Source organism: Carassius carassius, chromosome 31 (genome assembly GCF_963082965.1).
Source record: "Carassius carassius chromosome 31, fCarCar2.1, whole genome shotgun sequence".
Taxonomy (NCBI): domain Eukaryota; kingdom Metazoa; phylum Chordata; class Actinopteri; order Cypriniformes; family Cyprinidae; genus Carassius; species Carassius carassius.
Genome location: NC_081785.1, coordinates 21,689,434 through 21,704,288, shown reverse-complemented (window position 1 = coordinate 21,704,288; position 14,855 = coordinate 21,689,434). Strand labels below are relative to the sequence as shown.

At 39.0% G+C, this 14,855-nt stretch overlaps 2 protein-coding genes across 4 annotated transcripts in view; one reads left to right on the top strand and one right to left on the bottom strand.

Moving 5' to 3' along the window:
- The window catches only part of LOC132111773 (probable JmjC domain-containing histone demethylation protein 2C), a 62,145-nt gene extending 57,878 nt beyond the window's left edge, over nucleotides 1–4,267 (bottom strand). Inside the window, exon 1 of the mRNA XM_059519364.1 lies at nucleotides 3,908–4,267. Coding sequence (XP_059375347.1) covers nucleotides 3,908–4,039 — 132 coding nt within the window. The 5' untranslated portion in view covers nucleotides 4,040–4,267. The remainder of the gene's footprint in view (nucleotides 1–3,907) is intronic.
- Nucleotides 4,268–11,542: 7,275 nt separating this feature from the next.
- LOC132112121 (dr1-associated corepressor) lies at nucleotides 11,543–14,574 on the top strand. Of its 3 annotated transcripts, none has more exons than XM_059519705.1 (7): nucleotides 11,543–12,284; nucleotides 12,957–13,029; nucleotides 13,477–13,570; nucleotides 13,686–13,799; nucleotides 13,897–13,999; nucleotides 14,083–14,140; nucleotides 14,242–14,574. In XM_059519705.1, the coding sequence occupies exons 2-6, from the start codon at nucleotides 12,975–12,977 to the stop codon at nucleotides 14,122–14,124; spliced, it is 408 nt and encodes a 135-aa protein (XP_059375688.1). In that variant the 5' UTR covers nucleotides 11,543–12,284; nucleotides 12,957–12,974; the 3' UTR covers nucleotides 14,125–14,140; nucleotides 14,242–14,574. The 3 variants fall into 3 exon arrangements, with proteins under 3 accessions (XP_059375688.1, XP_059375687.1, XP_059375686.1); XM_059519704.1 differs by lacking the exon at nucleotides 11,543–12,284 and adding an exon at nucleotides 12,307–12,851 and having other exon boundaries at nucleotides 14,442–14,574; XM_059519703.1 differs by lacking the exon at nucleotides 11,543–12,284 and adding an exon at nucleotides 12,310–12,851.
- The last annotated feature ends 281 nt before the right edge of the window (nucleotides 14,575–14,855 follow it).

The window sequence follows — 14,855 nt, the reverse complement described above, 5'->3', positions numbered from 1 at the left end:
GGTCAAATGAAAAGAAAGCTGTGTATAAAGCACACCAACACATGCATTTTACACACAGACTGAGAGGGTCACATAAACATAAACAAGAATTCACAACTTATGTCAACAAGTAAAAGAGAGAGATATATCATTTAAAAAATGTTTGCTTCTCTCTACATGAGCTAATGAAATTCAACTCGTGTCTCTGACACTGCAGAACCATATATCTGTGTGTGTGTGTGGTGTGTGGGTGTGTGTGTGTGCATGTTTTTGTGACAAATCAGGACACAACTCTGTATAATGACATGGGTATGACACAGGTATTACAAGGAGAGGGCGACTTATGAGGACATAACCCATGTCCCCATTTTTCAAAACGCTTATAAATCTTACAGAATGAGTTTTTTTTTTGAGAAAGTAAAAATACACAAAGTTTCCTGTGAGGGTTAGGGTTAGGTGTAGCGTTGGTGTAGGGCCATAGAATATACAGTTTGTACAGTATAAAAACCATTACACCTATGGGATATCCCCACTTTTCACAAAAACAAACGTGTGTGTGTGTGTGTGTGTGTGTAGACTGACAAACACACGTGCAGAGAGCTGTAATCCGGCCCTCAGTGCAAGCACATGCACGGATAGGGAGGGGAAGAAGTGCTTAAATAGAGCACAGTACAAACACACACAACCACAGAAAAAGACAAGACAGAGATGAGGCCAAGCAGAGGCATCTGGCTTTAGTTAATGCAGTTCAGAAAAGAATTAGAGTGCTATCAGAGTCGATAAAACACGCACACAGCTGAAATTAATGAATGTCTGCATGAGACGAATGATATCACAGGATGAATAATCACTGCAACAACATGCACACTTGTGCATTCCAAACAGAAACACTGTCTGCACAAATAAACCCTCCATCAAAACTTTCTCATGGGTTAGACTGGGAGATATTATGAATATGGTCATGGGTAAAGATATAAATGTACAGAATATCACATTATGAGAAAGTTTTTTTTTTTCGTTTCGAAGTCAAAAATATAAATTTAACATGAATGATTCAAGCTAAATATATTAGCTTACACCAACACAATCTCATGGAAAATCATTTTTTTGGTGGCTAATACGTATTAATTTATATGTTATACGGTTATATTTGGGTGGACTTTCTTACTTTTTTTCACACACTCTCAGAAAAAAAGGTACAAAAGCTGTCACTGTGGCAGTACCTTTTCTTGTACACTTTAGGAACTAATATGTACCTTTAAAATCTACGAATACGGACCCATTAAGTACAAAGGTGTATAGCATTTAATATTTGTGTGAGTGTGTAATTTAGTACAAGTGTTTTGCCATATGCACCCATCAGCATCCAGGCCTGCAATCATCTGTTTTACAGAACATACTGTGTCACACAATGATATTTTCATGTAGTTTTAAATAGTGCATATCTCATGCTTTCAAGTCAATACACATTACAGATATTTGGAAATTCAAGCAAACCAGTGTTTGAGGTAAAAAGAAAACAGCACATTAAAACAACAGGTTGTAAAAGAGACGAGAAGCATTAGGAGATATCTGTGTGTGTGTGTGTGTGTGTGTGTAACACGGCAGGAGGCTGTAACCCAGGGGACACTGTCTAGCCAATGGTGTAAAAGACACAAGTCCCCAAAGACAAATACACAGTAACACACATGCACTTACAATCTCATGACACACAAACACAAATACACCCGGAGAGAAAACCAACAGCTGTTCTGGTAAACAAATTGAGCTATATATTCCCCAGCTTCAAAAATAAACTTACAACTACCAGAGAGATTTTTCACAGCAGAACTAAACGGAGGACACAATGCAAATAAATACACTACTATACTATACTATAAGATTATAGTTTTCTCTAAAATAATTGACCTCTCAGAGGTTGAACAAACTCTCATACAGTGAGAAAATCCTGCCGGTGCGAGTTTATAACCATAAAGAGCTTGTTAGACACACACACACACACACACACACCTTACAGATATACAAGCAATTCTGCACCTGTACTGGGAAAATGAATGACAGATATGCACATGCATGAATGCAAGCCTCTGCAAACCAATCAAACCACATATGATCTGAGCAACAACGCTAACAACTGGTCACACACTTTTCACTCTCATTCAGACACATACACAGCTGGAAGCATATGGCAGCGAGACTGAACTATCCATGAGCACAAAGACAGACATCAGAGAGAAGGAATTAAAAACAGGGCACTTCCCAGATAACAGAGCAATGGTCCTACATAGAAGCAACTTAATTATTTTCTATTTTTGCACCCTATTGGAATACATACTGTACATTTGATTTACACTTTAAATGTCAATGAAACAAACCACAGCAACTTGTTCAATCGGTTACGAGGTACGATCCTCAGAGGGTGATCTGCTCATTCACTGAGCACTAGTGTGGGAGGAAAGTGAGCCTTTGACCTTCATAATTAACTTCACAGTTGTAAAAATGCAAATATGTCTACTGCAGTGCACAGGGTGTCAGCAAAGACTCAAACCAAATGAACTGTAATGGTTGTACTGAAGTCAACATGCATTTAGTAACGTGTGGGGTTTCCCATAGCTTTCCACGAATTAACATCCTTGGTTTTCCATTCATTCGTGATGCCTTTATGGATATTTAAAGCATTTTGTAGAGTTATCAATAAGCAATTTGTAGCCAAAAATGTTCAAATATGAGCTAAAAATATATATTAACTCCTGACATTTCAAGCCATTAATATTTGGATTCATACATATGAATGCACATGCAAAAATTCATTACAGGTGCAATTACATGCAGATATACATACACACATACAATGTACAGTGTTACTGTACACAATAAGTGCATTATATTAAATTATAAACCTACACTTCAACACTTCATGCGTCCACATAAGTAACATTATTTTATATTGTCCTTGTCACACATCACATGTACTTACTATAGCAATAACAGTAAATTATACATAATTACATGCACAATACAACTAAACCTAACCCTAACCATAAGTAGATATTATCAATTAATATTACTCAGTACTTAAATGTATAAATACACTGTAACCACGACACCTTAAAATAAAGTATAACCAAATTTTATAATATGTTTCCAGGAAACCACTATGTCAGAATCATATTTCTTGGTTTTGGGAACCCGGCTGAATGTGAATACACACCAGAATAGCCAACTAATGCAAGTGACACTTCACGATGTATTAGTCAAACCAACTTTATTTCTATAACTCTTTCTATGATAATACAGATTGTGTCAAAGCAGCTTCGCCGTGATAATCAGCAGAATCGATTATGGAGACCATTCAGATTCAGCTGTAAAGCAGCTCTGTCATCATTTAGTTCAAGTCAGTTTACGTGCAATTACGTAGATATTCTCAAATCAGTTGTTTCGCAGTAGAGCAAAGTGTATCCGTTCTTTCTGAAAATCAGTTTGAAGTGTATATCAGTAGCTATATGAAGATGAAATGAATGTGTAAATAAGAGAGCTCGTGATCAATCTGTCTCAGTGCTGGAGTCGTGAGGCGCTACAGAGGAGCAGTTAACAGACCTGTTTTTATACAGTCTATGAAACAGACTCACAACAGCTGATTAGTCTGACTGAAGACCCGCTGAGCTATGACCACAAACAAACAGTGTGTATGTGTGTGTGTTTGTGTGTGTGAGTGTGTGTGTGTGTCATAGTAACACGCCCAGCCTTCGACTCATAGTAAAAGCCGCCTGAATGTCTGTTGACTAAACTGACAGAAACAAACGTACCAAGCGTTCAAAACAATCAACTTTCGCTTGTCATATCAGTAGTTCCGTCAAACTTTTTTTTCTTTTCTAGAGTTTGTATGAAATGTAAAAGCCTCTGTCCTGACTAAGGGTCACCGTGTTACCGTTATCGCGCTCGAGTCAGCGGCGGCGCGGATGAGTCCGGTTCTCCAGCTCCAGCGCGAGATCCCCGCGAGCTCCAACCGCTCTCCGGCGCTCACGCACAGGCAGCGCTTCCCCACCAGCTCCACCGCCATGGTCCCGCGAAAAGTGCGATAACTGTCCACGGAGAACGAACAAACTTCCTCCTACTGGGGGCTACGATATTGACACATTATTAGAATATGGTGATTAAAAGAGGGTTCTTGTGAGTTTGAGTACAAGGGGTTAAATTCCCCGCATTCGTCCTCTGGCGAACTGATGCCTCTGTGCGCCGAGAAACTGATTTACACTGCGAGTAGTAACAGTCATTATGACTCTCTCTCTCTCTCTCTCTCTCTCTCTCTCTCTCTCTCTCTCTCTCTCTCTCAATCACTCACACGTGGTATTCATCCGCTACAGTCAAAGCACACAGGACTATCAGACCGCAGCGGGCAGATTTGTCCTCCGTCCGCCAGAGCTCACTCCACTATTAATGCACTGCCACAGACTACAGAAAACTAGTCCCTCGTCTGCGCTTATTTTCTGAACTTGAACTTCTTAAACACGTTTTAAAATGACAGTATATTAATTACAGGTTATAAATGACTGGTTTCATAAGAAACTGCAACTTTATCATGAAATAAAGCCTAACTACACCTGAATTATTTTAAATCAGGGGTGTCAAAACTCAATTCCTGGAGGGCCGGAGCCCTAGAGATTTGTACCAACCCTGCTTCAGCACACTAAATACCATGTAGTTTTCAAATAAGCCTAAAGGACTTGATTAGTTGGATCAGGTGGGTTTAATTAGGGTTGAATCTAAAGGGTTCTTGCCCTCTTAAAAGTTTCTGAAAGTTTCTTACTTAGTTTATCTTACTTTCTCTTGTGGGGAAGTCATGGCCTGGTGGTTAGAGAATCGGACTCCCAATCGAAGGATTGTGGGTTCGAGTCCCGGGCTGGCAGGAATTGTGGGTGGAGGAGTGCATGTACAGTTCTCTCACCACTCTCAATACCACGACTTAGGTGCCCTTGAGCAAGGCACCGAACCCCCAACTGCTCCCCGGGTGCCGCAGCATAAATGGCTGCCCACTGCTCTGGGTGTGTGTTCACAGTGTGTGTGTGTGTTCACTGCTCTTTGTGTGTGCACTTCGGATGGGTTAAATGCAGAGCACAAATTCTGAGTATGGGTCACCATACTTGGCCGAATATCACTTCACTTAAAAATACCAGGGTATGTCACATAACCTGTTTTCTGGAATACCCCCCTGCTTTGCTTGGAGAATGCACACATTCTCAATACAGCTACACTTGAATTGTTTTAAATTATTTATTATTTTATTATTATTTGTTCCTGTGGCTCAATGGTAGAGCATTGTGTTAGTATAGCACAAAAGGTTGTGGGTTCAATTCCCAGGGAACACGTTAGGTAAAAAATGTTAGCCTGAATGCACTATAAATAGCTTTGGATAAAAGCGTTTGCTAAATGAATAAATCTAAATTACCTGATTATTTTATGAACCTTATAGGTGTCTGCATTGAGAATGTGTCATTCTCTGAAAAAAAGTTTGGTAAACGGTGATAAATAAATGAATATATAAATAGAGATCACATCGCAGCAATATATGTTCATTTATTTATTTTTCCTTGGAGAATGAACTCATTCTCAATATACTGAGGCCTAATGCTTTGTTCTGTTATTTCTAATTTGATCTGTCATCAGCTGGGTAGGGTTAGTACCACCAAAAGTAGTGTTAGTGGTTAATTCTGTATCAGATGACTAGGAGTGGTTGATGTCATTGGGCATGCCTGGTTGTCAGTGTTGGGAAGGTTACTTTGGAAATGTAATAGGTTACAGATTACAAGTTACCCTATTTAAAATGTAATAGTAGTGTAACTTTTTTAATTACTTTAATAAAGTAATGTAACTTATTACTTTTGAGTACATTTTGATTACTTTTATAAATTTCTAATGAATGTTAATTTGCAACTGTTAATCATCTTCAACCATTTTACACCATGCAGGTTTAACCTTACAGTAGTGCTCAATACCGTCAGACTTTCACCATCCTTCATCACTTGAATTAAGATGATCAAATTTGAACACATCCACCACACAATCAGACTTTACTTAGAGATTGATCTGAAGTTCAAAGCAGATTTAAAATCAAAAGAAATAGTTTATAGATACTGTTTTTGAAACCAAATCTTTGCATAACTACAGGCATCTAACTGCATCTAACAATGGTTTGGGGAAAAATAGTTAATAAAAAAATAAAAGCATATACATCAACTCAAATACGGTTATCTAATAAGCATGTGTCCTATTTTGTGTACTAAACTCCTGAAACATTGGTGTCTTTTTGAAACACTGCTGTCTCTTTGTATATGATATGATGATAGTTTCTCAAAATAAGTAAAAAATGCTCATGAAGTGACTATTCTAGAGATTAATTTCCATGAGGGGCGGACTGGGAAAAAAATAGGCTGGGAAATCTCACACTCATACACCCACAACCCATTCTGAAACATGGAAAACCCAATTTTTTTTTGGACCTGACATCAAAAAGATTTGAATCCTTAGGTTGGGGGACTTGCAACGTAATCAAGAGTTCTCTCCTAAACTGCACATTCACTTCCATTATCCATCCATCTCTCTCATGACTTTAATACTGAAGATTTTTATTTGACTTTTACCATGTTTTGTAAGTGCAATTTTGTTTATTTGGCAAATGAATTACCACTTGTATTTATTTTTACTACAAATTCCATAGTTAAACCACGGTTAGTGCCATACCATAGGCTACATTAATTTTCCTAAGGGTTGTGTTCTTGTATCCACTAGCTCCCCCTAAACCTATGATAAAATATGATGATTTGTCTGTTAACTTACTACTGTAACATTACAAAAGATAATAATGACGTCGTTTATACAGTATTTTGAGTGATTGCGAGCAATGTGCTGCTGCTGTTTGACTAAGTAAACAAAGACAAAACTACATTAGCATATTTACAGATGAAACTAACCTGCACCTGAAACCCTGAACAGAAGTGTCGCTTCTCTGCTCCAGCTGTGCGCTTACACAGTTCACTCCGGTCTCTCTCTCTCGCATTGATTACTCGGAGTCTGATCCAAACCGTTCGGCGGAGGCGCAGAGAGCGCGCGAGCCCAACCATTGCCAGTCACGACTAACCGATTCATGATTTATTAGAGATTTAATTATCGAATGGCGGATTCGGAAATAATCGCTTTAGTATATTCGGCTTGCAATTATACAATAACAATATTAAAGTAGAAGGCCAAATCGTCTGCCAGGCCACCGGGAATAGTCCCGGTTCTCCCGATGTCCAGTCAGCGCCTGATTTCCACAGAAAGGCAGAACGTGCAGGATCCATATTCAATCTTTTTGCGGCTTAATATTCACAGACATCAGTCCATATCGGGTTTTGATTCAAGTGTACTGACCTACTTTTGATTTATTCGTCCAAAATGTGGCATATTCCGTCCGCGTTATAGGCTGAATTCCATTTTTTATACTCGATTCTACGAATGTGTTTTCCGTGTCTCGGAGATTATGGGCCATATGTCTTAGTGCAATTTGGGAAAGAAATAAGCTGTATGTGGATGTGTGTAAATATTCAAATGTAATCCTCTTTGTAATCGTTACCATTTTCATAAGTAACTGTAATTTAATTACTCATTTTTTCTTAGTAACTGTAACTGATTACTGTTACATTTATTTTGTAATTAAATTACGTAACGCCGTTACATGTAACTAGTTACTCCCCAACACTGCTGGTTGTCATGTGAATGGTAAAAATAAACTGACTTATGCAAGCGTAATCATAGTTGTGTTCTAACAATGAGGAACTATTATTTCTAATGTCTACATTCCGGGAACATTTCAAATCTTATGCCATATAACTTTCTCAGGTGTTTTTTTTTATGTTTAGGAATGTAAACAGCCCATTCACATAGAGGAAATTACATTATGAATTTAAAATACTATTTGACTGCCCTCATGTGTCGTGTACTGCAAATGCAGCAGGCCACATGGAACTGTCTAATACAAAAAGAACGAGACCTTTTCTGAATATTTAAATATATTAATATTCTACACATTAAATAAACGTCAAAAAACAAACAAAAAAAGTAGGTGCCCTGTCGTCAGTTTGCACCAGACAAGAGCAGTATAACTTGCTGCAAATATTTTAAACCGCTGGGGTTATTCTGCCATCTGCTGGTCATTGTCTGAGTGAGGTTTATATTGTGTTATATATATATATATACAATTTTTTTTCACTGCACAACATAAAACATTAAACAAACTGGGACTTGGCATCTGATAAAAAATTCACTCAAAACCCTAAACATTTTTGCAGGTCTACAAACAGAGTTATTATCTAAAACCTAAATAATAATAATCCCTACTTTAAATAAAATCAACGTTAATGTAAATAAATAAAAAAATAATAATAATTCAGGCATGCTGATCGGAAAACACTCATCTTTTCGATGTGAATGTAGGCAACATCCGGATTCAGGTCGCTTGTTTATGCAACCCGCTGACAGACAAAACAGAGCAGGTTACTTTTGATAATAGGAAACAAAGTTTCATCATTCAAATTCTGTTAGTTTTATTAAAAATTTCAAACGATAATTACCGTTTTGAAGCTCTTTGTTGGGGTGACGGTTCATGTGAGCTCCCGCTTTGCCTCAGTTTAAGAGAAGCAAGAGTGCATTATTTATGATTAGTATAAAATAAACATGAGTGGACAACCATTCGACGGCGTGTTGAAAGATACACTACTCTACATCTTACTGAATGATTAGTGTCTGTCTCATGTAATCACTCAATGAGTGTTTTGTGTTTTATTTTTTTATTTTTATACCCTTTTTAAATGTAGTTAATACAATAGATATAACATAAGAATTGCATGAACTTGAATAAAAATCAATTACCTTTAACCTTAACAATAGGGTTCCCTGTATTAGTTTAGTTTAGAAAAAATAACATGTATGTTTAATCACAAGCTTGTTAATTATTCTTGAATAATTCTCACTCCAGTCTTAACTCAAAAGTTGGTAGCTTCGAAGTTAGTTGAGGTTTTAGGTTTCCTGAACAACATTTACAATATTCACTGTATAAATAAATGTTACTGTAGATCTTTTGCTCCAACCGCTGGTTGATCAGATGATAGAAATAAGAGAAATAAATTCCAGATGACTAACACTTGAACTCTAGCTCCCCCACTGCTGCTCAGCCTTCTCCTCCTGCACAGACAGAGCATGCAGTGAAAAAGAGGGAATATGTGATAATGACATTGTGATAATGACACATCACTCCCAGGTCCACTCAACCAATTTTATTCACAGTTTGAAATGCAGAATGACACACCTGCACAAAAACTGCCCATACCTCCCAAAGACCAGGTGCTCTGTCTGTCTCCAGCCGATGTAAGGAAGACCCTGATTAACCCATGCAAGGCTGCTGGTCCTGACGACATACCTGGAAGTGTACTGAAAGACTGTGCTGCACAGCTGACAGAAGTCCTAACAGATATCTTCAACACCTCGCTGAGCCAGGAAGTCATCCCCGCATGTTTCAAATCCACAAAAATCATAACGGTACCAAAAATCTGTGTCCTGTCTAAACGAGTACCGTCCCATAGCACTGACTCCAATCATGATGAAGTGCTTTGAGAGTTTAGTCATGCACAACATTAAAACCAGCCTCCCCAACACACTCCATCCGCTCCAGTTTGCATATCGTCCAAACCGATCTACAGACGATGCTGTTTCCTCCACCCAACACCTGGCTCTTACCCACCTAGAAAATAAAGACTAAACCTGCTGGGCCTTAACCATTTCCTTCTGTAACTGGATCCTGGACTTTCTAACTGGAAGACCTCAAGTCAGTCCGTGTCGGCCACAACACCTCGAACAACATGAAACACACTACAGAGAGGAAGTGGGACAGCTGGCTGAATGGTGTGGAACTAACAATCTGTCCCTCAATGTGGAGAAGACAAAGAAAGTTGTAATGGACTTAAGGAGAAACTCCATTGACCACCCCCCTCTGACCATCGACAGCTCGACTGTGGAGAGAGTCAGCAGCACTAAATTCCTGGGGGTGTACATCACAGAGGATCTCACCTGGACCACCAACACCATGTCACTCTCCAAGAAGGCACAACAGCACCTACACTTTCTCCCTCCACCCATCCTCACCACTTTATACAGAGGAACCATAGAGAGTGCTGACCAGCTGCATCACGGTCTGGTACGGGAACAGTAGTGCAGCAGACCACAAGACCCTCCAGAGGACAGTGAATACAGCTGCAAAGATCATTGCTGCCCCTCTCCCCTCCATCCTGGACATTTTCCTCACACGATGCTCCAGCAAACCCAACCGTATCGTGAAGGACCCCACCTATCCCTTCCACAGTCTCTTCCAGCTCCTACCATCAGGAAGACAGTACAGGAGCATCAGAGCCCGATCCGCCAGACTGCTCAAGAGCTTTTCCCCCAGGCTGTGAGAGCCCTGAACTCAAATCACCCACCCTCCTCTGAAACCCCACACAACACCCCTTATTCCTGAAACATGGACCAGCTCACCTCCCCAAACACCCTCAACCTTATAACAACAATTTTTTTTCTGTGCAATTCGAATTGTGCTACACATGGTGAGTGGGCCTGTACAAACCACCTGTAGTAACACACTCTACTCTATGCGCACTAGATACTTTTCACACACACGTTTGTGTCTACACAATCCCAAAAAAGACTCAATAATATGTGAATGTTTTCATGCTCATGCACTATAAATCATCTTGCACTATTTCCCAGCCAGCTGCTTGACTTCCGATGTTTCTCTTTGTACATGTACAGTATTATGTGAAGCATTCATATAGTCTATATTTTTTAGTCTATGTATAGGTAAACATTTGTATATAGTATATACATAGTCAAAATCTGTCAGTTGGGTTAGTTGTGTATAGGTACAGTATTTATGTGAAGCATTCGTACAGTTTGTATTCCTTTATTTATAGATAAACATTTATATATATGTATATATATATGTGTATATATATATATATATATATATATATATATATATATATATATATATTTATAGTCCAAATCTGTCAGTAGCTTAGTTGTGTGTACTGTTTTATTTAATTGTTGTATGTCTGTATTTATGTAGCATCGTGGTCCTGTGAGGCACGACATTTCGTTCCACTTTATGTCCACACATGTAGCGGAATGACAATAAAGCTCAGCTTGACTTGATATCCAGTCAACCTTGCGAAAGAGTTCAAGGATGATCAGACCATTGCAAGATCCAGTGGGTATAGAAATGAATCACACCCCCTTTTTTTAAAAGAAATAACACCATCCTTTTAGGAAAAAAAAACAGTTGGAGTTGGAAAAAGTATGACCTCTTTGTGTCAGTATTTTGTTGAACCACCTTTTGTTTTAATTACAGCCTATCTATTGGGATATATCACTGTCACTAACTTTGCTATATTTGCCTGCTCATCTTTGCATATCTGCTCAAGTTCAGTTAAATTTAATGCTGACCGTCTGTGGACTGCAGTCTTCAAGTCATTCCACAGATTTTCAGTGGAGTTTAAGTCTGGGCTCTGAATAAGCCATGCAAGGATATTCACCCTTTTCTCCTTCAACCACTGTGTGCTTTGATTTATTGTCATGTTTGAAAGTTAACCTTCTTCCCATTGACAACTTTGACGAGTGAGCGACTACAATGTCCTGAACTCTGCACATGGCTAACCATTGATTTGAGGCAAGGGGCTGCTGCTGTTGTGTGAATAAGTAAGTGATTGTTCTGTACATGGTTGGCAACTGCACAAAGGCAAGGGGCTTCTGATATCCTGCGAATTAGTGAGCGATTGGAACCCCTCCATGCTCTGCACAAAGCTGGCGCTGCTTTGAGGAACCTGACCCGGACGACTTGCTACCAAAGTCCTTAGGGCCTTGCTTACTGGAGGGTAGATGAACTCAGGTAGCACTGCCTCCGTGTGGAGAAAGCCAGTGAATATTCATTCTGAAGGAGACACTGGAGGTTTAGGTGAACAAGGGGGACACAGGAATTGAGACGTCGCAACACCATCTCCTAAATTTCTGTCCCAAGCTGCCATGCCTTCCGTCTCCACGTCTTAATGGCAAAGGTGAAGAAGTGAACGGACAGCTTATCAATACAATATGAAAATGTTATACTCACTGGAACTCTTCAGGGGATGGGAATCCAGACACCTTCCACCGAAGAGCGTACCTTCGACAGTGAATGATAAGAGGCTTCTTGAAAACAGCATCTCTAAGTGAAGGAGAACGATTCTGAGGTAAACTGGCTCCCAACATCACATATAGCGGCTGAGGCCAAAATCAGGTTAATGCTAAAAAACACTACTGTTGGCTATTGCAGAGCAACAGTGATTCAGTCAGACGCCAGCATCTCGGAGAGAAAGGATTTCCACCCATACATGATGTTGAGAGACCAACTTGATAAGGGAACCACCGATATAGAGGCGCTTGATACTTTACTGATGATATGCAAGCATTAGAAGTGAGACTTAAGCATCCATTCTACCTTTTAGATCACACACCAGATTCATCAGATCGGCAATTCAGTAATAAAATGAACCCGTGGATGAAAAATGGTAGTGGAATGTTTACAAATTTCACGCCGCACGTGACAGGGGCGTAACCTTTGTGGAGCTCGACACCCCCCCCCCCCCCCCGTTCTCTCCTTCCCCATTCATTTCTCATTCAATACTTCCTGTGAAAAGTAAACAAATGGCGCTCCGCACTCTAAACTGTAAAATGATTAAAAATGTAAGCCGAATACGCTTATCTAAGAGTTCAAAATGCCCGGACAGAAGAGAAAATATAATGTTCGCTTTCCACCCGTGAGTATTTCTTCATTTTCGTAGTTAAAAGAGCATTGTGTGAAGCCTCCGACCCTGCTGCTCAAATGAGCGCCACTGACACCCTCCTGTTCGCCTCATGACCAGGGACGCGTCAAGAAAATTATGCAAAAGGATACAGAGGTTGGACGAATCGCTACAGCTGTGCCAGTCATCATATGTATCCTTTCAAAACACTCAGTGGTGAAGGCTGGTGGAGAGTCATGTGTAGTCAAGAGTCATTTACGAGTCGATTCTTATGAAGCGTGTAAACAAGTCCCTCGGGGGTTCATTATAAAATGTCTAGCCTGTTTTTGCACCATCAGGATCATCAACATATATAGATTTTAGCATTAAAACATCATATCTATAATATTTAAATAGAAGAGAGAAGTCGATTTCAAAAGAGTCGTTTCCTCGACTCTTCGATTCTTTTGTTCTAACGATTCATTAGTTCATATCTACAGAGCGATGTGATTGGTTGAAATCAGTGAAATAGCATTCCAAGGACCAATCACATTGCTTAGTTTAACCTTAATTCAACCTTATCTATCCATCCATCCATCATATTGATAATGATTAGTTTAGTACTTTACACTTCTGTTATCTTCCTAAACTGCAGTGTTAGCTAAAGCTTTAGAGATCTTCCTCCGATCCCTCCTGAGCATGACCTGTAAAATAACCCAATCCAGGAACAGCAGGGTGATGTCCATCAATCACATGTGAGCTTCAAAACAGGCGTCCTCTTGTCTTAAAACACTATTCCTGTGCATTGTCCAGCGTTTTGGGAGTTTACGTCCTGTCCATCTATTTCTGTTCTTCGTATGATCTTTGTAGGAAACAGTGCATTCATTCAGAGAAGCTGTTTGACTTCCTGAAGGATTCGGCAGATCAGGCCTCCACTGCATCAACACCAGAGTGCAAAACTAAGGGAAAATGGCAGTCACACAGGTACAGTATAATTGATCAAAACGCACAGGTGCCCGGCAAATAGTGTTTTTATTTTTTCTATACAAGGAATGATTGTAATGAAATGATCTTCCTCTAGGAAACGTTGGCAAAGTGTGTCTATCAAAGCCAGGTCCCCGGAGAGAGAGGAGCCGCCTCAGAAAGCCACCAATGATGTGGTCATCAACAGCGATTCATCCAGTGTAAGTTACTGAAGATTGTACTGACACAGAGCTATTTGTATTTTTTAATCTTGACAATATTGTTCATGTTGTTTCTTTCTCAGGAGTCTGAGCTGTTCATCTGCTTGGAAACTCATTCACCTTGACCAGGCGTTCGAAAAGGTGAGATCTCTGCTGATTTATTCCTGTGTAAAACTAACGTATTATCTACATCAATCGAGTATTCTATGAATTTAATTTGTTTCCTTTTATCCTTATTGAAGTTTGACAAGATCGAACAATCTCTCGATGAAAACTGCAGTATTGTTTGTGAAGATCCAACATTTTTTTTGGGGGGGGGGGGGGGGGGGGTGTTATTGTTATTCTTAGCATCTGATATATTTTATTTTTTTAATTTGTGAAATTGCTCTGTTGTGGTATTAAGATTGACCATGCAATTAATTATATAATTTTTGTTTTCTAGTTTTCCAGGGAGTTTTAAATTCCGATAAGGAAGAATATCATTTGTTTATTATAGTAGAGATTTTGTGATTTTGAGCAGCTCCACTAATTTGCTTTCAGTTGGATTCATAATTAAAACTGTAGATTGAACGGTCTGTTTGTAATCTAACATGATTTTCTAAGATGTGATTATATTTATAGTTAAATGTAAATAGGTTTTTTTCTTTTCTTTTCTTGTCATCTTTAAATGCAGGTCACTAGTTTTGTTATTATTATCCACAGTAGATTACAGGGTTCTTTAAGCGGCATATTGTATGACAAGGTCATTTGTATTTTATAGTAAATATTCTATAAGGTATATTTTAAGATGTCAGTATTACATATTATTGTATAAATATGCATTTTCTTCTCCTAACCTTACTACCGTGATACAAGA

Bases quoted from the DNA above. Each gene is read 5' to 3' on its own strand.
- LOC132112121 (XM_059519704.1), top strand. From the start codon at position 12,810: ATGCCCGGACAGAAGAGAAAATATAATGTTCGCTTTCCACCC. The intron at 13,800-13,896 runs GTACAGTATAAT...ATCTTCCTCTAG, and splicing joins GGAAAATGGCAGTCACACAG to GAAACGTTGGCAAAGTGTGT. The intron at 14,000-14,082 runs GTAAGTTACTGA...TTTCTTTCTCAG, and splicing joins TCAACAGCGATTCATCCAGT to GAGTCTGAGCTGTTCATCTG.